At 41.2% G+C, this 27,268-nt stretch overlaps 2 protein-coding genes and 1 long non-coding RNA gene across 3 annotated transcripts in view; 1 reads left to right on the top strand and 2 right to left on the bottom strand.

The window, feature by feature from the left end:
* Positions 1-173: 173 nt before the first annotated feature.
* Positions 174-925, bottom strand: LOC143152724 (uncharacterized). The gene is made up of 2 exons (XR_012993627.1): positions 757-925; positions 174-522 (listed from the first exon to the last, which is right to left on the bottom strand). It is a non-coding gene; the product is annotated as an uncharacterized LOC143152724 (long non-coding RNA).
* Positions 926-1,862: 937 nt separating this feature from the next.
* Gycbeta100b (guanylate cyclase soluble subunit beta-1-like) overlaps positions 1,863-27,268 on the bottom strand; it is a 41,847-nt gene continuing 16,441 nt past the window's right edge. The window contains exons 6-14 of the mRNA XM_076323139.1: positions 26,121-26,274; positions 25,808-25,962; positions 23,439-23,567; positions 23,256-23,338; positions 18,103-18,273; positions 17,002-17,239; positions 12,733-12,873; positions 11,507-11,664; positions 1,863-3,087 (exon numbers count right to left, since the gene is read on the bottom strand). Of these exons, the coding sequence (XP_076179254.1) occupies positions 2,958-3,087; positions 11,507-11,664; positions 12,733-12,873; positions 17,002-17,239; positions 18,103-18,273; positions 23,256-23,338; positions 23,439-23,567; positions 25,808-25,962; positions 26,121-26,274 (1,359 nt within the window). The 3' untranslated portion in view covers positions 1,863-2,957. The remainder of the gene's footprint in view (positions 3,088-11,506; positions 11,665-12,732; positions 12,874-17,001; positions 17,240-18,102; positions 18,274-23,255; positions 23,339-23,438; positions 23,568-25,807; positions 25,963-26,120; positions 26,275-27,268) is intronic.
* On the top strand, positions 4,618-8,505 carry Stops (SOCS domain-containing protein stops). Its single transcript, XM_076323155.1, has 2 exons — positions 4,618-4,836; positions 6,943-8,505. The coding sequence occupies exons 1-2, from the start codon at positions 4,707-4,709 to the stop codon at positions 7,845-7,847; spliced, it is 1,035 nt and encodes a 344-aa protein (XP_076179270.1). The 5' UTR covers positions 4,618-4,706; the 3' UTR covers positions 7,848-8,505.

The raw sequence follows: 27,268 nt of genomic DNA, 5'->3' as shown, positions 1-27,268 counted from the left end.
CGCACCGAGTTTTACGTTGTAAAGTAACGTGCTCGTGAAAATTCAACGTGAATTTATTCGAACAATTCTTTACTGTATCGAACGAGCGAATCTATACGTTTCAGACCGATACACATACTTGTTTAATCGATCTGTGTAAATAAAGCGCTGTCCTGTATATCTGCTTGTTTATTACCGCGTTACGGGAAAACGGCTGGAGCAATCGCGATGAAACTTGGAGAATGTCCATAGGGTAGCCCGGCTTCAAATTTAAGTTACACGAGATCGTAAAATTCTTGCAAAATTCACGACTAGAGAGGGAGTTGCGCGGGGCGCTGATCGTAAAGTACACGATATCTCGTTTGTCGCGAGTTTTACAGGACGAACGTACATAACAATAATTGTTGGAAATTAAATTTTCAATCTTTTTCGTTCTATACATGTTTTCGATAGGATCGGTAGGTATCGAGATATCGATCCAATTGTTCTCGCCTTTGATACCTCGCGAGAGTGAATAGCAGGAGGTTTCTATTTATTCGTGCCCTGAAAAATAAAACGAAATCGTGTGTCGTTAAATAATAATCATTTTTGCGTTCGTAGGATATTTACGAGCTCGCATTACGATGGATAATACAACTAGTGTAAAGTATTTCCGTCGCATTCGTCGCAGACTTATTTAATTTTGAACAGTGACAGGGATAGTGTCTGCTAAGTATGCCGAGTTCTACTGTGGTAGGAAGAAAGTTAATCGCTCAAGGCCACCGAGAATATACTCACCATATTGCTTAGGCCACCACAGTGTTGGTCGATAGTCGCTTAACGAAACCCAAAGACGCGCTGTCTGCCTCTCAAACGGAAAGCCAAGACATGGAAATAAGAGCCGTGCTTGGTGTAATTTACAGTGACCGAGGTGACCTTGAATGGCCAGTTTATTTTGTCTCAACATATTAACTTCGCGGTGTCATCGCTGCTACTATCTATTACCATTACCACCGCTATTGCACACTATTTGCTAAATCAATCAAACATTCTCATTTCAAACAATATCCGATTGAAATTCACAATTGCACCGAAATTCGAATTCAAACTAAACTCGATTTAAATATCTAAGCAACGCGACGTCGCAAAATTCTTACAAAAACGAAAAGTCGTTCGGAGCGCCAATCATCGAATGTACCATATCTCGCACACCGTTGCTTTTACAGCAAAACTGCGCATGACCGAAATTCTTGGAAATTAAATTTAAAAACTTTCTCGACTCGTGAAAATTTTCGATACAGTCGACAGCAACCGAGATATCGGCTCGACAACAACAACGATTTATAAGAACACTCGGATAAGAGAAGAAAAAAGGGAAATCGTTTTTCCATTGGCGGAACGTTTCCTATTCCGGGAGCAACGGCGGGAAATTCAACTTGTTTCCGATCAATTATTCACCGAGATTGTCGTACTATCTGGGTGTACCGTCTGTCTCGTAGCGGAGAACCAGGACAGGCAACTGGTCCCTAACAAGCATGAAATATTACTCTCGTAAGGTAAGTCGTACATTGAGATATTCCCCGGCAGAAAGTAAGGAAAAATGATTGTTGGAATCTGTGCCGTATCAGGGGATCGTGTTGTGCGCGAGGCTCGATGTATTGACCTTGCGACGTGCGTGGGACGCGCTGGGAGTAGAACAGGTTCCGTTACACCTTTCAGCGTCCAGCATTCCATCGAGCTCTGTCTGGTCATGCTCGTTCCTCTTTTTCTTATTTTTTTTATTTTTTGTTTTTTTTTCTCACTTAAGGGTGAGGTTATTTCACACTTGCGACCTCCGTCGGTCGTCAACGAGCCGTCGACGGTGGCGCCGCGCGCGGCTTCAACGGGAAATGAAACTCTGCGTATCTCCGAGCGACCCACGGTCGTATCAGTGACACTTATATTTGATTGCCTCTTACATTTACAATTGGTAAACACGTCGCGATGTCGGGAACGCGAAAGGAGTCGTTTCGTGGACGCGGCTTGAGCCTAGGAGGACTTCTGGACTCTCGTTCGCGATTGTAAATTATTATTCGCTGAAACGAACTATGCTTCCTCCGATTATCGACTGCCCCGCCGGGTGTAAATTATTCCGTTCAAATACAGCGGGTGATCGTGCGTTCTTCGTGAACAACGACGAGGACGTTTAGTCGGTTACAAGTCACATCGAGCGAGGATAATTAAATTCTACTTGTTCGTCGTTTCCCGATGACAATATCATTTCCAGTTCGCGTACATCGTATTTTCTTTTATCCGTTACCATCGTTTATTTATCGTCTTAGATCGCTGTTCTAGAGACGATCGTGGATAATACGATGTTCGTAACGACTACGCATCCTCGTCTCTGTTACGTCGAACAGTAGGAAGACAATAAACACGAAGACTAAACGACAGGGACAAACTGTTACGTGCTACTCATCGGTTCGGTATTTGAAAGTAAAAATAGACGATTCACTTAATTTCACTGCTTGTAAGATACCTTTCGAAAGTACTTTTCACTGTCTTCGTGCAACATCGGTTGATCTGAGCAGTCGATTACTTTTGTCGTGCGCTTCTTTGGGCATCGTGGTGGTTCGATTGTTCGTTGTGTAATGTTGACAAACGTAACCCAACGAAATTTATATTTTCGGATGAAATTCGTTCGATTCAATTTCGAAAAAAAAAAGAAAAAACTCCGTAACTGTGCGAGAGTTTTGAGTGACTCCAGAAGTCGAAGCGAAGACACCTAAGAGATTGTAATGGTTTTAAATTATCCCGCGAGTTGGACTCGCGGCAGCGGATCATCTTAGAGTTAAATTGCGTTTACATTTAGAAAGACGTCTTCCATAGATTGTGTAGTCGTACATGGACTATTAGAATCGTAAAAATCTTATCCGCTACGCAATATGCTGAACGTACGAAGAGCAAGTGCGGAATGTCGAAAGTATTGCTACGATGATGGTAATTATTTAGACCGTTTCTTAACCAACTAGTTCCGTCTCTCTGGACAAGAACCAGACGTTCATGGGTTCCGACTTGCCCTTCATGGTCACAGGTCCCCTGTATTCGAGCAGAAACTGTGGATCCTGGTTCTCAGGCATACATAGGTACCTGCGACAAACAAGGAAAAATCTTATTAGATTGTCGACGCGAGAACGAATTTAAATTTACAGTTAGAGAGGTAGGTAGGTGTTTCAGGAACTGGTATTGCGAGTTGTGGTCAAAGTGGTAAGGATAATTGAGCGACAGTTTGAAAGACTGTGCTGCTTTTCTACAGTACGTACACCAATGTTTTATCCCATTGTGAATATCTAGGCACCGATACCAACATGATTTGCAATTTTCCTCTTGCAGACAATTTGCAAGTACTGGTGACCATTATATTCGTCGTAAGAGTCTCTATTAAAGGATAAGTAAAAAAATATGTAATTAAAGACGAAAAAAAGTTAACGACCTTGATTGTTAATAACCTTGAAATACCTTCGATGACCTCTCCCGTCCGATGACCTTGGAGCGACTTAATCGCTCGGAGATAAAAAAAAAATTAACACGGTGCATTGTTCCCTTTAAAATCGATTAACTTTTTGCGAAACATTCCTCCCCGTGCCTAAAAATAAAGGAGTTCTTCAGGTTGCCTATATTAAGTGCCTCGCCCTAGATAGAAGTTGCTTATTATGAGCGCTCATAATTAACTCTGACAGACCTAGTGCTTCTAGCCGGTCTATTTTAAACCAAAGATGCTTTTTCATCGTATAACAAAAAAGTACCTTTAATCAACCCCAAGGCGTCAAAGTACGTACAACAACTCAAAGTTGAATTTAATTAGAGTTCCTCTAAAATTAATTCAGAGCATTTGAACCGAAGAAACTAATTTTAATCGCAAAAATAATTCCAAACTCAAACCTGTCGTAGAAATCGAGTATTTTTCGACAATAAGTAATGAGTACTGTACAAAATGCTTTGAAAATTTTTCTAACCTATTGTACAAATATACACCCTGTATATTTCGTTCTGTAGAATGACAGACAATTCAGCATCGCGTCGCACTTCGTCGAATAATTTCACTCGGAACGACGGATGCCCCCAAACGCAATGGCCTCCCAAAATAAAGTCAGACTATTCGTTAAGAGCTCACTCGCGTTAAAATCTGCGTGTCTGCACGCTGAACGCGCGATTCAGTGCCGCAGCTGCGATGTTAAAAATTCACTGGACCCTGAAAATCGTCCGCCACCTAATTAGGTATGGGTCTAGTATTCGTGAGAAACTTTTTACTCGTCCTACGAATGGAGCGAGAATTATTCGCGAACCAGTTCTTTATTTTCGTCGAGTTCCATGTTACTCGTTAAACCGTGCGTTGTGGACATTTCACGTGACACGTTGAAAATTTGTTTTTTTTTTCCGAAAGGAGCTCGTCGATCCTCCGCGTAACTCTGTGAAAATAGCTAGTATATCTTCGATACAGGGTGGAAGTATTTATCGTGGTCGCGACACGAACTCGTAACACTTATCGTGCACCCCGCGAAGGGGACGCGCAGAGAAGCCATCGAAATACTTATTTAAAGTCTAATCGAATTAACCCTCCCTGGTTTACTCCCTCTGGTTGTTCCTGGTGGCCCAGCCTATTCGTTGGTGAACAACAACGGTTCGCTGACTCGTCCCGACGAGATCGTTCACGACGCGAAATTAGTGCATGTCGCTCGCCCCGAACGTTTCTATCCGATTCAGAGGAGATGGAAGTGTTGATAGACTGCTACTTCGACAAGCTGTTCTCTGAAATGGAGCGCAGTTGCCTGGCCTCGCGATACAAACGTCGCGAGCTGGTCGGCTACTTCTCGGACGTGATAAATAGCTGCGCGAAAGGTAATAATCTCCCGCTTACGAAATCCCCGCCTTTTATGGCTCGCGCGCGCCCCGAACGATCGAGACGGATTACAAAATTAAAGTTAACAGTTTGTTTAACTACGTTCGAGCAATCCCTCGGGGCGTCCAAGATTTATTCGAGACGTCCTCGGTGATACGGTACATCTACAATTACGAGAGAAAAAAAAAGACGAGATTAGATAGTTACGTAAGGTAAAGGTTAAATTTTTCTGCGATTAAAATCGAACGGTTCGCGCGTGTGCAACATCAACGGAAGCAAGAGAAGAGTGACTTAATTAGTTCACCTTACGATCACTCCGAAGAACGTTACGCGGGGATACAAAACACGAGATCGTTTTATCGTATTGTTGTCAATTGTCTCATTGTACTATTAAACGATATGAAATGAAAAGGAAATACAGAAGGAGAATGATTTCCACCGAGAATAAAATATTAATATAGTAGCTTCGAATTTAATCTTCTTTTGAAAGAAATGTAGCATCGTATCGCAATAAACGGGGCAAGTCTGCCGAACAATCCGAGTAATCCTTCTCTGTATTTTCCGAGTTTCTCATTTGGCGTGATTTCGTCGTGAAATAAGACACTGAGGATTCTCGTACGATCTCGCATTTTATAGTGTTCATTGAATTTAGTTCGTTCGTACGTTATCCGAGATCCATAGTTAGTTCATAAATTGGATTAAATTAGGAAACCTCGCTCTGTGTTCAACTCCTTTCTCACTTGCCGTACAATTTCGTTTTCTTTTCGTTAAATAATTGTAGACGTTTCGTATCCTTTCTAGACATTTTGAAGGAATATTCAATGCTTAAAGGATTGCTCGAATCGGCTATCAAGTTCAATTTACTGCGCGCTGGAAATGATGAGAAATCGAAAATTATCGATCGTTGGAGAATATACGCGCTCACCGTGGAGATAATGGGGTTTCGGGAAGCGGACGGCTCGGATTGAAGTTCCGGGGCAGTTTCGACGCGCTTGTATAGATTTTTCCGATTCAGTGGCCGCCAGGTTCGTCCAGCGACCCGCTAGAAATTCTATTGTGCGACCATGAAAGTGACTCGATCGGGAATAGCGGAAGGAAAGTGATCACCGTGTAATGTTATACGCGGGAGAAACCTTGTGCATCGTCGTCCCGTATGATTTTGCTTTCTTTAAAAAAATTATGTAAAACGGCGCGATCGAAAGTATCGCGAAAGAAAAAGTCGTCTATGTCGTCGACCGATCTACACGGTTGTACGCGTACGTTCGCATTCCGTTATCGTCGAACACGTACCGACGTCTCGTCGTACGTTTTCATGGGCCCATAGACTTCGTTTCCCCTTCGATTCACCCGTGTAGGTGTTACACGCTACCCTGTTTCAAATTCCGTAAACTTTTTCGTTTTCTTATTTTCAATTTACGGCGCGAGACGGCGATGTCGAGAAACCGAACCCTGAAACGTATCGGTCTTCCATCGCGAACAATTCTCCTGATATTGGTTAGTAAAATTTCAAAACATTGGAAGAAATGCCCGAAGCTGTCGATATACACGTTTCTATTCTCGTCCTCGATATCTCGGGGAACTTCTCCGTGGTTCGAAAACACGTAGAATTCCACGATATTTTCTTTAACGTATCTAGAAAGAGAGTAACGTAATTTTTGTATTCAGAGTTGAACAATAGTAGAACGATAAATAGTAGATTATTCAAAGTAGGTAGATCGTATAAATTTTGAACAAAAAAGATCAATTTTTGATCATCTACATCAATGACAATAATTACTGTACGTCCCTCGTAGAGTTTGCAAGTTCAGGAACTTCCACTACGTTAATTGCATCGAGTTCCAAGAATTTATAATCGAATTAAATTCTAACAATTCAATAATTCACCGTCCACTCGTACAATAGTTCCCGCATTCAAGCAACAGAATCTAGCCGTACCGAACTACCTACAATTCTACAAAATGAAACACAATAAAAACAGATGGGAAGTATTTCAGTTCACGAATCCGGGGTATAGAATTGCTCCAAACTGGGAATCGCTATAGATCTCTACTATCTATCGATAAAATCAAACGATCCTAGATATACAAATTGTGTTCAATTTACAGCGGAGAACCTGGATAAGCAGGACGTCTGCGAGAGGATAGTGATGTCCGCCTTGCGTTACCACAACATCGCGATGATGGAGAACGGTTACGTTTGCATGCTGGGCAAGTTCCACAACGTTCTGTACGTGGCGGCGAAGCTCTGCTACGATTGGAACCTGGAGAACAACGAGATCGTCTCGCGGCTGCTCAACGACATCTTTTACTGCGAGAAAACGTTCGAGCGTATACTGGTGGGCGCCATCTTTGGCACACGGGTGACCCACTTCCTCTCCGGTTGGAAGAGCGACTTCGAGGACCGCGAGGAGAACATCCACGCGTTGATGTACTTCCTCCATCACGCAACGGTCGGACGCCTCGAGTACAGGTGCGAGGCTTCCGCGAAGAAGAGACGCCTGATCGACGTACCCATGGAATCCTATGGTCAGGCGTGGCCCTTGAGGGTGGCCATCCAACACGGTTCACCGGATATACTTCTCGTAATGCTGCGTTACGGAGCCTCCGTGGAGGCTGAGAACCTTGCTCCCTCTCCATTGGAGATGCTTCTCACGAGGCTGAGCGAGTACGACGCTCAGCCAGGCCAACAGGAGATCGTCTACCCGGAACACCTGCTCTTGTGTCTCAGATTGGTGTTGAGAACCGTGACCACCTGTTTCGTGAGGACGCCCACTCACATAGCCGATCAGAGCGGTGTCTTCAGCGTCTCCCTCTACGAACAGTACCCAAACCTGGTGGAAAGGAAACTGGTGCCACCCGAGAGGAGCGGACTGAACCCACCCGAATTGAGACACCTGTGTCGTTGTCGCATCAGAGGTATACTCTTCGAGAATTGGGCTCTGCCTCATGGGATACAGACTCTCCAGATCCCGGTGTCGCTCAAGGACTACCTGGACATACTCTCCGACTGATACACGCACTTGTGTCTTTGTCGTTCGTTTCGACGATTCTCGAGATTTGCTCTAGCGAGGTGATACACAGGGAGTCTACGTCTCTGTACTGGTACGCGTACTGGTAAACTCTATTGTATTCAGAGTGGTATACGTACTGGTAGAGATGTAGATACTGGGCTTCACCGGGGATCACTTAGAGTCTCTTGAGACTGATCGTGTATGTGTTCGTGTTTGGTTTTACGTTGATTCGATGTGGTTTGCGCAAGGAGTCAGGAGTGTGGAGAATCGACATCTTGTTTTTTGTGAGAATGACGACGCGTTTCGGATTTTTAAAGAAGGTTGCGAAGGTATTTGTGGGGAAACGTTTATACAGGGTGACTCGTATTTATCTATAGACGGATTTATTTCGAAAGCTATCGATGATAATCTAGTGTACGATGTTTGAAGGGTACTGTCGAAGTTATCGATAAAATTTCATAGAGAGATATCACTGGATCGAGGTTATTTCGAATGGAGATTTCGTAAACGAAGTATATACACCTCATCTGTATAATACGAGAAACTATATTTTACGCTATCGATAAAATTATCTGACACATGGTATAGATATTTGTATAATTTCTGATTACTTCAAAACCGAAATATAGATTCTGCTCTTAAAAATTAAAATATTTCGTATACCTTCTCTTAATACCTTAATAACAGGAATCGATATTAATTTTGAATAATAATCCTGACGAACGATTAAGTATATAAATTATTGAAAATATCTTTCGGAATGATTACACGTGCAACATTCGCATTGATAATTATTCATGATTGTAATTATTCAAATAAATCAGAATTCTCGTTCCGAATTATTATACATTCATTTCGTTAACCAATAAGCGGATAATTCACGAATGATCTAATCTTTCGATCTACCGATATCTCTCTGTAAAATGCTAATGAATTACGCACGATCAATTATTATTTATAGATACGAAGAGACGTCTGCAGTTCCGAAAGTCTGGATTGATTCTGGAATACACTCCAAGTTGTTCGGTGTCGGTATCGAAACTCGATGAATCGGTTTACACGATCGAACGGAATCAAGTTTCGAAGTTCCGTCGCGCGAAGTGCACACACGAGCTGAAAGCATTGCTCTAAAGTGTCTTAAAGTCGTCCATAACTTTTCACTGCAATTTCTTTTGTCAGCGTTTCGAAGGTTGTATAAGTCGACGTAGCGGCTGATCGAGTCCGAGCCGGACGAACACAGCCAACCCCATAAATTTCGTCACAGATGTATCGACTTTCCCCGGTTTATACGTGAAATTCCGCTCCGGGTTTACGATACGAAGAAAGAAACGTCCGTGAGGATTTATATCGAGACGCTTGATACGGGTCATCCGGTTCGATGACGGGGTTATAATTCAACAAATGGCGAACGTTCGACAATGAAAATTTACACGACGGGCCATCGAAACGCGAAACAATCGAATACACGAAATTTTCCAAAACGAATAAATCGACGTAGTCGCGGCAGGTTTCATCTTCAGCCTCGATTGCAATCGAACAGGACGTTTTTACGCGGATTGAATAGGTTGAGGACGACCTGAGCGAGGTTAGGGGAAAGTCAGGTTCAATAGGTCCGCGATAATTGTACACTGTAATATCCTCCAGCTAATGAATGCTGGGAATCAGAGAAACTCTTTCTCGAATCACGGAATTCGCTTCGCGTGAATACCGAAGCGCTTCGAGTTTCCGCGAAGCGTGTCTTTTCGCATAAGTATGTGTCGCGAGAACATCTCCACGGAGTTGGAACTTTCACGGAAACAGTGGACAGTACTTTTCATCGTTCTTGCTACATTTTAACAAGGTTTCAACTATCCTCTGCTTCCGAAGAAAAGTTAAGCAACCGTCTTGGGAATCCACCGTTACGTGTAACTTCGTTCGAGTTCTATTTTACACCTATCGGCTCGTTTTTCGTTCGTTAGGGAACACCTACACTTCCGTAAACAACATTCTACAGTGTTCTCGGTACGTACGACAAAATTTCGAATATATCGTCCAACATTTTTTAACCGTACGTTTCCTCGAATAATGGATCCTGCGCCTTCGTTAGAAAGTTACATTTTTTATCACTCTTTCGCTGCTTCGATGCTCCTCTATACGAAGGTGTGCAATTATTATGAAATATTGCGACAAAGTTAATCGAAACGGGAGCTGACCAGAATTAATTGCTGGCACCCAGCGTATAAATCCGACGAGACACTTGACGCACCGGGTAATAAATTCGATATTCAATATTTTATACGATTCTCCGCAGACGTTTAATGAATTCAACGATCGAACTGTCAATCAAAAGGTGATGGCTCTCGCAACAAACAGTGGCGTTGGTAAAATACTCAGGAGATCGGCCGACGGGGATTATAATTGCATCGATATGAATGTCGTTTTGCATTAAATTTTACCTCTTCCCCCACTTCGCGAGTGTTCGACTAATTTCCCAGAGGGATGTCCATTTGCAGTTCCGCCAGGGGTTTTCCTGAGTTGGCTCGTGTAATTGAATTACCCTACTCTAAACAATTCATTGTCACGATAATGCTACTGGACACGATTAGCAGGCTTGCGTTACCAACTCGAGACGCGTGTTCGGTATAAAGGACGCTTTAACGTTTCATCGCCATTGTGGAATCCGTATCGTGAATTTTCACTTTACGAGGGAATTAATGTAACGAATTAATTATCACGAAGCAATTGAAACGTAAATTGAACGGAGCGTACCGATTGGAAAACAGGACCGTAAAAATTGATATATTTTTATTATTTCTGTACGGTGAAATCACTTCTTCTCTGGGTAATGGTTTGCAAGATTTCGAAGCTATTAAAATGATAAAAGAGAATCTTTTATCGATTTTTCCTTTTTTTGCACTTATCCAGCCCCAAGAAATTCCTCTCTAACGAATCTCTCGATCACCATCGACCCCTCGTCGTCCACGCGTTCAACGTCGATAAATTCTCGAGATACTCTTTTCGTGACACGAAAAATGAAAATGGCGCGAGGTGTATCTTTATCGGCGCGAACGACCTTGGGAACCGATTCGTTTTCGAGCGATGAAAAAAAAAAAAAAGAAATAAAAAGTACCCGCTCGGCGCAATATATCCGATGTTATTCCGAACTCGCGGCAATATTTCCGTTCGACCTACTTGTATCTGCTTATCCGTGGGTACATTAAGTCCGTGAAATGACCATTCTTCGTGTCGCCGCAAGGACGACCGATTATTGATCTTTTTACGCGCACCGAGTCACCGCGTAACGTTATTAGTAAACATCGCGTCGCTTTGCCAAAAAGGAACCGAAAGGAGCGGGAAAACGGCGGCGATTCGAAAACAAGGTCAAACGGAGATCGTGGATTGGTACTGTACGACGACGTTACCGTGCTCGTTTTATTGTTCTCGGGCGCCGAATATCCCCGTAAAGTGGATCTCGTCGATCAAAAATGCATCCTGTATCATTAAGCGATCCATTGGCGAGATTACGATCGCGTTGCACGTGCGTTCCCTGCGCCAAGATTCGACGTCGACTTTTACCGAGAGAATGGCAAAAGTAAGAGGGCGAACGACGACGACGACCAAGACCAAGACCACGACCACGACCACGAGGACGATAATCTCGTACGAAATATAATTTGTACCTGTACGCGTCCTCCGAGACGTTTATTTTTCCAGGTTCGCCGGTGGTCTCGGTGCGGCTGGTGAGGTTCACCGTGTTTCCAAACAAGCAGTAACGAGGCATACGGTGGCCAATTACTCCAGTTACGACCTCGCCGCTGTGGATCCCGATGGTGATTTTCTGCGAAAGAGTTCGCGACACGGTATCACTGGCGGGATCGTCTTATAAACGTCCCGTACGCAGTCACCTCACGTCGGCCGCGTTAACGCTGCCGGCGGAAGCTTTCGCGTACGAACAGGAAGACCGTATTCAGGAAGAAGAACAAGACTCTTTTTACGGATAATCGAATGCGGCCGATCGTCGATGCACGCCGCGCGCACCGAGTGAAAACTACAGTCGAAAGTACCGGGACGTCCAATGTTTTTCGTGGTAATTCTCGCCCCGTTTCCCCGAGTTGCGTGTTCGATTACGCGAGCTTCCGGTCCCCGAGTCTACGCGAATACGCGATTATCGTTAATTTCAATTTCACCGTATTCGTGCATTTCGTCGGAACCTGGAAGATCAACGTTTCTCGAGAACGAACAACGCGAGGAAATTTTACATAGGAAGAACTCTAATTTGTTCATTTAGCGAGGAAGAGTGTGTCGAAGCTGAAGTGTGGCTTAGAAAGTTCGTATCAACGTTTGTCTTGAAGCGTAGACGACTTTCTTAACGGCGAAGTTTCGGCGCGTTTGAATATATTGAATTTTAACCGATTGATTTTTTCGAAATGTATTATTGTTCTGTTAGTAGAAATTCGCAAAGTGTGGCTGACGTCTGACGATTTTAGATTGTACCGAGAACGTGGTATGGAAAAATTCAGAAGAAAATATAATAATACTAATAATAGTAGTTAGCAACGTAAGAAATAAAGTTTGCTCGGCCCAGTTCCGAGTTGAATAGCCACGGCTTAAGCGAGGGGAAGTATTTTACCGACAAAAATGGCGCGCGGCGTAAAAGTCGACGGAACGAACATTTTTCCTGCATTCTGATTTCGTTACAACTAATACCTCGTAAAATATTGGCGAACTTTTTCTCATCGAGTTCTCGAAATTACTATTTGTCGGAAATTTAAATTCGCGAAAGTTCCATCCGGTAATAGTCCCCGAGGACGATCGATGTCGTCTATCGAGATTCTCCGCGAAAGTTCGAAATTGAAGTTCGGGAACGACCGCGCGAGAGAGGAAAAAAAAGAACACGGTGACTTACCACAGGCTCGCCATCGATCTGCACTTCGTCTGCAGCTAAATCCATCATATCCAGTGCTAGGCGAGCGATGCATCGTGCATGGCAACGACATGGTTCCGGTAATCCGCTCACGGCCATGTATTTGTCACCAACAGTTTCGACCTAGTCCGACCAAAGTGGATCAGTACTAACAAGCCTTCTCGTAAATTCAAATATATCCGTTGTCGGACGTATAATGGATACCGTGGATCTTAGTTTAGCCTTTTAATAGCGCACCGAGCCAGGTATAATCGATATTAACGATGTCTTTCTCTGATAGCGAAAGAGATCTATGCACTTTTCGAAAATTTGATATTAAATACAGGTTCTCGCTGGCGACCGTGACTAACGCGACTCTGTAAATACTGGCTTCGGTAAAAATTCCACTCGGTCGAGAATATTGCACGGTACCAGTGTAACTCACTTTCGAATTTGTTTGTTCGTTTCTTTTTTGTTTTCTTTTTGGTGCGTTGTTTTTAGTTCTTTGAATTCAAATGGGTTGCGTTTGAATTATTATTATTACTTTCGTTTACTATAGATTGTCTTTAAGTACTAATGCACAGCGTATCGAATAGATTGTGTTGTGTGACGAAAATAAAATAAAAGATTATTGTATAGACGAATGTCCTATTTGACCCTGTTTACGAGACAGGTAATTTTGTATTAATGGAAAATATTCACCTGTTTTCAGAGAAAGCGTTCAAAGTGGTTATGCATATATACCACTCTGGTGTGATTGCACAAACACTGGGATAGTGTCTATAGAATGTATATTAGGGTCATATATGGTGCGATAGGAATTGTTTGTAAACACTAATTTCAATGTCACGCTAGAAATAGACCACAGTGATATCTTGACCGATTTAAACGATTGAAAAATGTTACTATTAATGTATCAGAATTGTAATGTCACCTGCATTGTAAAGAGAAAGAATGATCAATCTTGAAAGGAATTACGAACCGTGCTTGGTCAGACTTTTTAATCAGCCTTCGAACTGCCTACAAATAAGCAAAAATTAATCGATACTGTCCATATTTTACTTACTCGTGATGCTATATTCCCCTTGACCCGAGATTCATTTTTCTTTCTCTCTACGATACTGTAAGACACGTGTGTCTTATTACAATTGAAGACTCTTTGTGGAAAACAATGTAAATGCAAAATTAAAAATTTCTTTTCTTTTCTCGAAAAATTTTCTGATACATTTTTTTTTTTCTCTCGAAACATTAGATTTCTAACATTTACATCGTTTTGTACAAATACTCGTCAATTATTCTAAACATGTACTACTATTTTATCTAATTCTGCCATAAAAAAATTTCATAAAAAAATCGGAGTCGACCTCTGAATATTTTCTACGTTTCTCTCTACAAAAATATTGCTGTCACCATGTTGTACATCCCTCGAGATCATATTTTCGTATGCAACGCTTCCTGTTATTTAAAATGACGAAGATATTATGTTGACCCGTTTCTAACAGGACGCCATGTTCAGTCACGTGAAGTTATACCAGTTAAGTTTCGAAACAAGTTCAAATAGGATACACGCTTATAAAAACCTTTTATCGCTATCCTAAGTCCACTTGCGAATTGAAAAGCAAACTTTTACGGAGTTAAAGATATAGAATGAAAGGAGCTACAACAGGTATAAAAAGTTTCTGTTTTTCCCATCGCTATTTAAATAGCCACCGTCGCTAACAACGACGTCTGTTCATGTTTCCCCCAGAATCGTTTCCAGCCGTGCATTAATGCACTTTAAATGCAACGCGTTAGGAAACTTTCTTCTCGCCACGAAAGCTTCCAAAAATATTAGGTCACTCTGCAAGTAATGCAATTTCTTCGGTAGGTTGCTCAGATATAATGTACACTGCCATTCATAAGTCACTGTATACTTGTTTGTTCGACTTCGAGAATGCAAATTAAAATGCAGAATAATTTTCTCAAACGATCTCACACTCTCAAATGAAATATGACTAAATATGACTAGTCATATTTACTTATTTTCAGTTATTATTTTACAGTCGAGTTTATAATGCTTACCAAAGTAATTTGTACTTTAATGTATTTTTTTGTTGTATATGAAATAAGATTTTTTGCATTCAATAAATTTAATAAGATCCCAAAAGTTGTGACTGAAGGGTGGAAAGTGATTGGCGGGGATCACTCCAGGCGATTAGACCATCGTGTAATCTCACAGCTTAGGTAACAGATGTTCGATTTTGTTTAAAAGAAGGAAGATTATGAAAGGATAACCGATGTCGAATCCAAATCCCTGAATCTAGGGATCTTACTAAACTTGTCGTGTTATCAATTTCCAAGACGAAGCTGTCTGAAATTAAACAATGACTTAAGGAGAATATTATAGGAAGATTGAAGTAGAATTAGTACAGAAATTCTGTAAAAATTAATGGACAGAATATTATAATTACATTGAAAAATCATTTCTAAATGAAATGGATACATCGATGCAATGATTATCTAAGATAATCTAAAAAGGTTTAAGAATACCTAAGAAAATCCAAGATAATTTAATAAAATCTAAGAACATCTACAAACATGTAAAAACATCTAAGAAAATGTAAGCTTGGTAAAATGCTCACGATACAATATAAGTAACATTTCTGCTATAATGTAAAATTAATCTTTTAATATTAATTTGTTCTTTATTTCACATTTACTCTATTAAGCATCCAGTGACTTACAGACTCGAATGTACCTTGCCTTTGTTAACGGTTTTTAAGCAATATATTTTCCTTCGGTTCGTATCATTCTTCCTCATTCTACTACCATCAACTTCAATGTCCCTTTCACGAAATATTCTCGGTATTGAGACAAATTTCTCAATGATATTCCTCGTTTTGTCTCGTATTCTCATTTGTTGTCTGTCCAAGCAATTTTGCTTGCTTCGAAAAAGGTGAAATTCTGACGAGGCAATGTCCGGCGAGCACAGTAGTTTTCCATTTCCCAATTAAAGTCTTGCAGTTTCTGCAATTCTTTTTTTTTTTGCGACGCGCGACCTCGCGTTTTTGTAATAGGGCAGAGCTCTTCACCACGTAATCAAAGCTGGATGTATTTGCAGTTCTTTCCCATCTTTTCCGTTGGTTGTGAACCGTGGAACGAGTTGAATTAAGTGTCTGTGCTAATTCATGAAAAATTACGATTGGGTCTTCTTCAACGGTAAAAGTGTCTAGAGCTTCAATGGTTTTCCTGTTCAAGATTCCTTTTCTACGTTATAATTCCTCGAGGAAAATTTTTAAACCAGCTTTTGCACAGATTGACATTAATAGAATTTCTCTCAATACATTTAAAATATACTTTTCGTTTCCACAGTTGCGTCGTTTCTTCTTTTAAATTCGTACAGCGCAACGTGTACAACTTGTACAACTTTTTCGCTTATAAATTTTGAAAACGAATTAAATATTCCATTTGGACTAGTCAAATACGTTAGATTCGAATAGCTTCATTTCAGATGCATCTCGTGTCCGACGAACTTACGTGCTTCTTATTTAATATTTATGTATCTGCGTCTCTACACTTGCGCAATAAAGACGATAAATACAATAACGAGATATAAAAAATGTATTCCCTATTCATAGATGTATACCGCAGGCAGATTTATCGCTTTATTACTCGAGCTACAGAAAAATAGCATTACTCACGGGATGACCTAATGCACGCCACGATACAACCTTCGTGCGGTTGCAAAATGTTTGTCACGGATGATTTTACACACGTGTGTACGGCTGAGATCTAGTTGAAAGAATTTCTTGAAAAATTCCTTCTTGTTTCGAACATTCGAGGTAAAATTTTTTCCTTCAGTATCCCTATATACTCTGCTCCGTAAGAGGATAAAAAAATCGAAAGGAATCGTATTTCGCAAGCGAATCGTTTTCTCGCAAAAAGAAGTGTACAAATTTTGACCAATTAAATCACATGTTGAGTCGCTTCTATTGCTCCCACTTTGACGCTGTGCAATTTCATTAGACGAAACTTTCAATTCGATTCTTTCCTATTCGATGTTAATTTCCGTGCAATTCTCTAAAGAGGAATATCTAATACAAATAATTCCTTAATTTCCCGACTTAACTCTTAATTTTAAATAATCGTATCACTCAATCGTCGAATTTCAAAATTGAAAATAACTTTTCAATTGGAAAATCTCCACCGATGAAAAGGGTATAGATTTTTTGATCGTGTTTCGCACGGTTTGAAATCGCAGCCGACGCCAATGGAACCTCGAAAAGTGCTCACCTTGTACACGTTCGGATTCTTCTTCGGATCGGTGAGCACGTCGAAAGCCGTGTACAGTTGATTGAGCATGTTGACGATCTTCATGGCGCCACTTGAGTCCGTGTGAGCAGCGCAGTAAGCCCCGAAACCGACGATTCCGGAGAACAGTAGAGTCACGCAATCGTACTTCTTCGCCGGAACTGGCCTCGAATGCCTGAGCTCGTTCGCCACGGAAATGGGCAGCACCGAGTACAGCAACCTGCGGAACACGCGGAACTTTTAATGGAACTTCATTTAATCACGTCGAGGTCAGCGACTCGCTAATTTCGTTTGCCCCTTAAATCATGAAACCGACCGATGGAAACGCTCTAACGAGGCAACGAAACAAGATCTCAGAGTTTTCCGCTTTATCTTTTTTTTTTTAATTTTCAATTTAATAATACAAGATTCGCTCGTTGCCTCGCCATCGAAACTACTTCAGGGGTGGTTTATACTAGTCTGCATTTAAAGACAACGAAAAGAGTTCGTGCCAATGTTGTACTTGCTTCGCGATAATATCGTTGGATTTTTATACGATTATGCAACTTTGACATTTCAAGGTCAGTGACAATAACAGCGTACGATTCGTCTTTGTACCGAACGTGTACTTAATTTTTTCAACGTATACGATTTCAACGCGGTAACGACGCGTAATTGTAATAATATCGAGTCCACGATCCGGCTTTTCGTTTGAAAAATCCGGAAATTAGACAACATTATCTTTGTTCCATAATTATGCTCCCGATGTCTATCAATTTTTCCGGAATCAGTGTTTCTCGGTTGAATTACACGTTTCGAGACGTAGATGTACCAATGAACGAAAAGAAAACAGCGAGTATTTTACTACCCCTAGCGTTTTCCAGGTGTCCATCGGAATGGACGTAGTTTAAAGGTGGCGCTCGATGGAAAAGAAGCACGATCCAATTTCCGGCGGGAAAGAGTATCCTGTCAAGAAAGAAATTTCAAGCCGGAGGAATAGTCGGTTTCCCTGCCCGCACCCCTTGGAATCACGCCTGGATAAATGGCAAACGAGGCCAATGGGGATTTCCTTAATCAGAAAATTACGCCGACGGAAATCCTTACCTGTCGGTCTTCTGCTTCTCGCCGTCGAGTTCGCGATACGTCTGCTGCAATTTATCGGTAAGCAATTCCAAGTTCCTCGTTAATTTGTAATCAGCCTCGAATTGCTCCGACATCAGAACAAGATCTCTGGTGGCGTCGTGAAGGGGGACGTCGCTCAAATACAAGCCCCGCCTGGTGATTAGAAGCGTGAAAAATAAAGAAACCGAATTGTCGGGTGCCACATCGATTCGGGGAGAAGGAAATGTATCGAGTTTTCCTTGATATCGGGGAGATAGTGCCAGGTAGCTCGAAGAAAGGAATATATAATATATGTGCACGATTTAGGTGCGAATAGATTTGAAAAATTGATTTCACACACCAAGAGCTTAAAACACACACACACACATACACACGATCAGTTCGATGAAACGTTCGATAAGAGATAATCGAAATTCAATTATAAAAAAATATTTCCTATCGTTTCGAGTACTGCAGCGCAGCTACGGTAACGTTCTGGAACGCAGCCAAAATATTTGTTATAATTAACTTTTGATTGTTTTTCATCGATCGTAATAATCTTTGATGAAACGAATTTTAAATATTCGGTGTTTATAGATTTCTAGCCGAACAAACGATACCTTTTTTTATTCGTTTTATCGTACCGTTGAAAATAATGGAGATTTTTCTGATATCGCGTGACCGAACCGGTTGTATATTGCTATACGCGTGAAATGATTGGAAATGCAGTTTGAAATTATACGCCTCTTTGTGTGATCTCGAAAACGAATTAATATTCGCATTAAACGATCATATTATTATATCATACGTCCGTACGGTCGCTCAAATAGATCACGATTTTAACTTGATTTATCACGGATTCGTAACCAACGTTCGATCTTTTTATTAAAATCAGAAAGTTTGATTAATTTCATAGTCCGATTGCTTCAAGACGCTCTTAAAGGATAATAAATGCACGGCGAACGTGATGCAGTCAGTCAAGATTTACGGGCTGGTTTATAGGTTAGGCTCAATGCCAGCGGTGCTGAACCTCGCCTGTTACACCATACTGTACACATACACGTTTATGGTCCAATAAAAGCGTTATATCACTATTATTATTACTCAATATTATGCTAATTCGCAGTTTCAAAAAATGGATCGTTTCGATCTTCGAGAATCTCCTAATCAAAATTCAAATTCGTATAAATGTACAGTACTCAGCACCGGGCAAACGGGGCACTCGTCTGGACTAGCCACTTTCTATCAGTTACATTCACATTTATACGAAAAATAGATAAATCTAATCGTAGTGTTCTTTAACGTACTTTTACACTACATTACTCGTCCAATAAATTTAAGTTACAAACCATACTAACAAAATCGAGACGCCCCGTAAAATATACTTTCCTCAACATTATAAGTTTCTAAAGTATATATTGCACACTACAGAACCCAACCTCTGAAAATGATTTAATTACATCGGAATAGAAATACCAGACTTTGTAATCTCTAGAGTCGTTACTGAGTATACATACCAAAACAATAACGAAAAATTCGCGCGTGAGAATACTATTTTCGTAATACAATATTTCGCTCTAAAAATGGCGGAACGACTGCAGCGCCACTTTCGATGATTCACCGCTCTCCGTTTAATTCCGCTATATTTATAGCTTGGTCGTCGTGCGGCGTCGTTAAAAATATAGCAAAAAAAAAGAAAAAAAAAAAATAGCCCGACGGCATCGCGGTGCATTAATCGTTCGCGCATCAGATCCCGGTATTCGATCATTCACGGATGCCTAATTCGCGTTCCTCTTCCCCACGATGGACGCGAGCGAACGAAACTACGCAATAACGCGCGCAATAATTTCACTGACGCGCACCGAGGGACCACGGTGGAAACGGAAAATGCGCGATACGGGAATACGGGAAACATCGGTGTACGGCGACGGGGCAAAAAATTTATTCGACGACGAATCGTATTTTTTTCGTTTTTTTTTTTTTTTTTCCCCCTCGCCGCGTCTCTCGCATAGCGCGATGCAAATCCGCCCGTACGCGTAACTCTCGCGTCGCTGCGTCTAATCTAATGCTCGGGGGACATCACCGTAGCCCTGTTCTCAACACAAAAGAAAGTTATCGCAGTAAACAGGCGGCGTAATGAGAACTAACTCAATTAAGCTTTAAATTTATCCGCTAACTACGTCGACGCTTCTGCTCGAATAAATCCCGGCCAACTCTAACTACAGTGGGAATTATCTGGGCGTTAATCGTCCGCCATGGAGAACCAGCGAACGCCAAGTTGAAAAAAGTTGTAGCGCGCGATGTGGTAATTACGCGATCGAATTTTTAACGCTGTACCTTTACGTTACACGTGCTCGCGCGACAAAAACCGCGGGAACCGCGGGATCAACGGAAAAATTCGATGAAAAAGGGTGCCGATCTTTGGAAACGCGCGAAGCGAGACGAACGACGCCATGTTTCGTGCATTCGACGGTCCATCGAGGTGCAAACCCAACGAACGGAGAACAAGGGTAGGTAGAGAATCGTGAATGAAAATTACAAGAACGAGAAGAACACGAGGTGGAAGATTATTCGAACGGTGCCAATTCGGTGGCCGCGTGACGAGAATTTATACGCGAAGCGTAAACGCGTCGGGGCTGCGGAATCGTTGCAATTATACGAGGCGTCGCTTCGGTGGCCATTGGACGGCCGCTACCGTTATTTTGCCAACGACAAATATTTTCCGCGCAAAGACAGGGGATACGTTACGATGAATTAATAGGCAGAGCCTACTTACCGGCCGCGGAACACGTTACGTCGATTTACGATAACGACCCGGTTAGAGTGGCTCGCATAAGTCCCCTGTCACGGAGCGGAATATCGTGCTCGACCGTATTTCTCGGCATTCCGATCCACGGGGAAAGTTTCCACTCGGAGCATCACGAAACCATTTGTTTCTTTCCGATCGGATTGGCAATTAAGCCCTTGAACCGTACCGAATACCGATAGCCCTTTCCTTTAACCGATACCGCGGTTATTTCCTGAATCCTCTCTCACTTCGTTTCGCGTATTGTGTTCGTAAATATGATCTCTCCGGTGTCGGGAAGATCGCGTCGGCTTAACGCGAAACGAGGATGAATTTTTCAGTTTTATCGTACCGGTCACGAGGCACCGGTTCCCTCGTTTATCGTTGCATCGCCTCTCGATAAATTTCTAATTTCTTTTCGCTGTTACGTACCTTTCGTAGGATTTATTTCCTTCCGAGATCGGAGACGAGTGAAATTTTTAGTCGTATAACAGGTAAGAGCAACGCTACACCGATTCGTGTACTCAACGAGCAACGAGATAAAACGGTCGTTCGGTTTTCGTTCGTTGCTTGAAATTTTTATTACGGTAATTTGTCCGTTTCCGTCCCACGTAACTACGTGCTCTTCGAAATTGTTCCCCTCTTCGAAAATGGCGACACATTTTTTATTCCTAACGCGGTTCTTCAGAGTAGACTCACTTTGTCTTGCGATTGGTTTTAGTTCAGAACGTTGCTTCGACTGGAGATTTTGTAATATTGTTTTTAATCGTGCATCGCCTTTTGCGCAGTACGTAGCTCGGTTTTATTTTATTTCTGTACATAACCGTGCGTATGTGTTCGCACACGCGTGGCCAGTAAAAAGACCTTTAATGATAATAATAACAAAATGCTTTTAAATCTAGATTTCACGAAAGAGCGCTTTGACGTTTATAATTGTGTCGCGTTTGACGCAATTATAGACATTGTCGTTCCAATCGTATTGTTTCAGATTTTCTACGTAGCGCAAAGCTGATTTTCCAATTTAATAATCCAGCCAGATTTCCTTAATTTGTTTGTCACGTGCAGCTTAAATAATTCTTACTTTCGTGTCTACCTCTTGTATCTTGTATCGTAAAATTTAGTTCTAGTAAATTTCTGTATTCGTACGAAATATTAAAAGTAATCGAACAATAATTATTATTTGCCAAAACAGCAAAGTGACTTTAAATCTGTATTTCTATTGTACACCACGTTCAAATCAAGCACAAACAAATCCAAAGAGTGGGAGATATCTAAAGGTACCCCACAAAATGAAGCACTTGAAGCTCCATAAATATAAATTATTTACGCCAAATTTTTTTTATACGTCGTTAATAATAACAAAAATTTGTCTGTCAAGCGAGAGGGGAACGTAGTAATATTTTTCGACTAGGTACGCGAACGAAACAAATATTTTGCATATTGCGTGCATTGCATGTATGCATTTCAACATATGGTCGGGGACAAGAATTTGGTTGGTAACAAGGTAACAAGAATTTCTCGAGACAAGAATTTTCTCAAAGTTCATCGACTTATCGAGTATCGGCGTTAAAAACGGAAGCAATGCCCCCCGATGACTTATAATTTAGACGAATGATCGCGTGTGCAACAGTGTTTCGCGTTCGATAGGTGGAAACCCGTCGCGTTGCATTCTTCGTGATGCCCATTTGTTTGCATCGATTTACATTGCACCGTCGACGGTTTTACAGGTTTCAGAACGTTGCACGCGGAACACGGCGCACCGCGCGTTCGCGCGTTGACTGATCGGTGCAACGTGTACGCGTTGTTTACACCGATTGAAATTCAATTTTGTAACTATTCGACAATTGCGATACCGCGTGGATTAACGTGTCCCTAGAAATAGTGAAATTAATCCGTGGCATACACGCTATCGCGACACGCGTCCGTGGGAATTTACGAATTAACGGTCGTTTAATCGGATTTGGCTACGCGCATAAATTATAGTTGCATTTTCCCGGTTCTCGACGAATCGAAGTTACTAGGATAGGTCAGAAAATATGGTTTCATTTAATCGAAATTCTACTGTACGTTAAACGTACTATTTTCGTTTAAAATGATCTAAAACAAGGTCTCGCCGATTATTTTTCCTCCATTTTATCGGTCAAATAATATTTATTTAACGAAACAATGTAGCTTAACGAAATTCATTAGGTAAAAAGTTTTCGAGAAATTATATCTTTGTATAGTCTTTCATTTCTCGCAATATTCATTAAAACGTCCACCGACCAAGCTCGTAAAAGCTCGCCATTATTGTAATATATTCGTGCCCGCTGGTTCAAATACGAGAGATTATTCCTTGCATGAAATATAATAATTCCCTGTAAAATCTCACCTGGTTAAGTCGTCCAGATTCATTACGCTGGGATAGCAGAGAAAGATGACGAGATCCGATTCGGGTATGTACAACATTTGACCCTGGAAGAGCAACAAACTCGGTCGTGACAACGCTTATCCATAAACGCAGCTACAAATTATGTGCTGCCGTGTACAGCTGCGTCTGAGGATCGGTACTAACTTTCAAGCGTAGGTAGGAGTACTCCTCGGTAGCGTTGACTCGCATCACGCCCTTCTTCGTTCGTAGCACGTACACCGTATTTATATGAGACAAAATGTTCTCGAACGTTAACTCTAAATGCGGCCTGACCTGCGAGAACAAAAGTCGCAGGTTTATTTGAATGCGTGATACACGGACTGGCTTCACTATCGATACCGACAAGAACATTCACGATGTAGTAACCCCTCGATAAATAGCCACGGTTTACCTCCGTAAACGTACCTTCACTACTGTACATTTTTTGACTCGAGAAGCTATGTAAAACCAGCTGCTCGAACGTTAAAACGTGTCGTGTGCACGTAGGTGAGATAGGTCCTAATGCGAATTAAAATTTGGTATATTTTTCGTTTTATCTTCGCGAGAGTATGTTTAGTAGATCGGCGAGATTCTCCCGATAAAAATGAGTCCAAACACGACCCTATTCGGACGATTTTTAATTCTGGACAATTTGATTTCTTTTTTCAAAAAAAATTCGTATGACGCGTATGTAAAAATGGTCCGAATATGACCGAGTTTGGGCTCATTTTTATCGGGAGAACCTCAACGATCCATTGATAATACTGTTATGACGATACGACGGGAAATATAAGAATTGTTATTTCGCATTAGTGTTGTCACATAGATACGCGTGCGACGTCGCTTTGAAGTACGAGACGCGCTGGCTGTTGCGCTCACCCGTGGTGTATCTTGTACACTGTTCTTCTTGAATGGTTTGCACGTGACTGGGTCTCAGCACGAGATACGAAAAATCGATCCCAGGAAAAAGTTCGTTACCGTCCCTCTTTAAGAAGCTCCGCGCGCACACGAAACTGTGTTTTATCGAGGGGGTTTTATATCGAGTTAATATTGAGTTATTGTAAAGGAAAAAAGTATTATCACTTTTAAGAAAAGAAATTGTCTAGACTATCCGGAAGGGTTCGTAAAAATGACTCGTTCCACATTTTCGAGCGTAAATTCAAAAACGATTACGGAAATAAATTTCATTCGAGTTTTATCCGAGTGACTATAAATCGTCGGATACGAATCGAGTCGCGCCTGCGCGCAGAGTCGTTTCAACCCGCGATTTCTTGAGATCTCGACGCGAATTTCAACGTCGACAACAGAGGAATAATAATGGGCGGATAATTGATTACGTTCTCGGACGCATGCACGAGCAGCTATGCAAATGATGTTAAATGGCTCTGTTCCGACCGTGCGTGTCATATCGTTTCAAACAAACCGCATTTGAAAGATATACGATCGCGCGCGCGCGTTCAAATCCGCATAAATTATAACAGCTGGTGGCCACGACGCGACGTGTCGGACAATAACGTAATTTCGTGGCCCACGCTAACTAATGCCGCATTTTCTCAAAATAAAACGCGATCATCGATCTACTCGCTGCTCGTTATATGGACGGTCTTCCCGTATAATTGACATTGATGTGATTTTTGTGGTAAACTCGCGTTGCGACACTGTCGAGATAAATCGTGTATGAAAAGCGATATTTTGGTACGGGCACAGTATCGTGCACATTGCAATATTTTGAATCTATATTATTTTACGAAATTCTATACACAGGAGGAAACAACGAATAAAATGTATTAACGATTTTTAAACATAGTAAGAGAAATAAAGGTTTATTAAAAAAAAAAAAAACGCGAGTTACAAGAGTAGTCTGGTTAAAATTGTTCGTTTTAATTAAAAAGTACGCTCAGCGTGGTGTCAATTACACAAGAGCAAATAACTACGGGTAGCAGTGTATATTTTATATTGATCTTTTTATACGAATGTGACAGGTGATAATAAACTGTGGAATGTATAATATTTTGCTTCGACGACTATCGATAAGAGACGGTAACGTTATAACTAGATCTAAATCAATTGACCGCTCAAGGCCATTGGAAGATTATCCCCACCATAGCGTTTGGCTCCGCCCCAAACGACAATCTGGCGTCGAGTGAAAGTAAGTGTCGTTCGTGACGTGATTCACACACGAAAATGGTCGCGAACGGCCCAGTTGAGTTTAATCCAACCATAGTAATAGTTAGTTTAAATCAGAGACTTTTCTTCAACTGATTATCATTGGAAATATGAATCCAAGAGGTTCCGTATCCACGCAACACCTTTTTTTCCTTTTTCCGATCTTAGATTTATACATTCCGCTACCGAAAGAGATTAATAGCAGTGTATCTTTATCGCAAAAGGTGCAAATAATCGGGAACACGAAAACATATGACAGTTTAAATGATCGATACCCATGCGTACATATTTCGTGTTGGTTTATAAAATTAGAAAGTTTACTCTTAACATTTCCTGCATCGGATAATAAAATTACAGTCTAAACTTACGGTCAGAAGAATGTCGTTCAGTTTGCAAGTACCAGAGCACACTTGGGGTATAACGCGAGTTATGGTGCATCCAGTTTGAACTATGGTGAGATCTTGGTTGAACATCAGATGGAACGGAAAAACTCGACAGAACGTCATAGGGCTCACTTTAGGTTCTGGAACAGATTCGAAAAGAATTTTTATCACGATTACTTTTCACGAGATGGAGAATTAAAACTACGAGGATTGTGTTTTCGAAAATCTTGTCTCGTTAAGTCGAGAAGATATTTTTTTTGACTCGAGATTGTTGTTAAAAATATCACGTGTGACTCACCCACAGACAAGGTCTCCAATTCAGCGATCATGGGATTCGAAACAACTCCTGGACCGGACGTGTTGGTTATCAGAAATTGCACGTGATCGCACTCGTTTTTCGTCTTCAATATCCGCATCTCTATATCCGTGCCGTGGAGCTTTTTCGCCACGGTCTATGGCGATGAAAGTTATAACTCGTTTAATCGCGGTTCGTTTCCGCCTGAACGAATTTGTTACGACGAAAATTAAATAGCGAACGCCTATCGATCTAACGCGCGTTTAACTAGGGCCAACAAAAACGAGTATCGCGATCAGTAAATCAGTATAAATGTTATTATTGCGGAGCGCCTGTTGGTCGCATAAAAAGTAAACGCATACGGTAAATCGTGTCTCGATTCTACGGATGTAAATTGTCTCCTTTCGAAGATTATTTTCAACGTTTCGTTCGTATTGCTTTTAACGTTATTGGAGTTTCTAAATGCACCGATACTCGAGTATAATTTCTTCGTTGCGGTTTATTTCATTTAGTCGCATTTGGATATTCGATGGCCAAGTGTAGTTTTTATATTATTTATTGATCGATAAGAAAATGAGGGATCTTTTCCGATTTGTTAACATTTTTTAATGTAAAATGTTCATTGTTCATCGGACACCGTAAGCATTCTGCCTGAAAAAATTCTATCTTGTTTATTTCACAGGAAACGGTAACCTAAACTTATGTTATGTTAAATGGATACGTAAATAAGTGGCAAAATTGATAAAATTTATAAGACAGGGAAATATAAGAAGAGAATCATTACTTTTCCATCTAAGTAAAATTTGTGAAGGTGACTTTGCCTAGATCTACGAAAATCACTAATCTGATCTAAATTTCGTGAGTTTCCTTCCACTTTCTGGAGAAGTAATTTATAAAATTAAAGTAGCCGTTACTTCAATTTGTTCAAGCAGTATTTGAACCGATCACGACGTACGTTACTCTCTACCGTTTCATAGTCTTTTGATAATTTACTACGGCTGATTGCACATAACCTAACCTCCATGTTCTTCGAGATGTGTGATCACGTTTCTCCCACTTTCTCTGCTTTACACTTTCTCGTGTCAGCGCGGCATCTTCGATTATATCAACTAAACCGTAAATCCTTAACTGATCGAGCGGACAAATAAAAA

Source organism: Ptiloglossa arizonensis, chromosome 11 (assembly GCF_051014685.1).
Source record: "Ptiloglossa arizonensis isolate GNS036 chromosome 11, iyPtiAriz1_principal, whole genome shotgun sequence".
NCBI classification, from domain to species: Eukaryota; Metazoa; Arthropoda; class Insecta; order Hymenoptera; family Colletidae; genus Ptiloglossa; species Ptiloglossa arizonensis.
Note: the sequence above shows the minus strand (reverse complement) of the source record. Positions and strands in the feature narration are given on the sequence as shown.

What these genes read in the sequence shown, in the direction of transcription:
- Stops (XM_076323155.1), top strand. Translation starts at nt 4,707, where the DNA reads ATGGAAGTGTTGATAGACTGCTACTTCGACAAGCTGTTCTCTGAAATG. An exon ending in GATAAATAGCTGCGCGAAAG is followed by an intron (nt 4,837 to 6,942) that starts GTAATAATCTCC and finishes TTCAATTTACAG; the next exon opens with CGGAGAACCTGGATAAGCAG.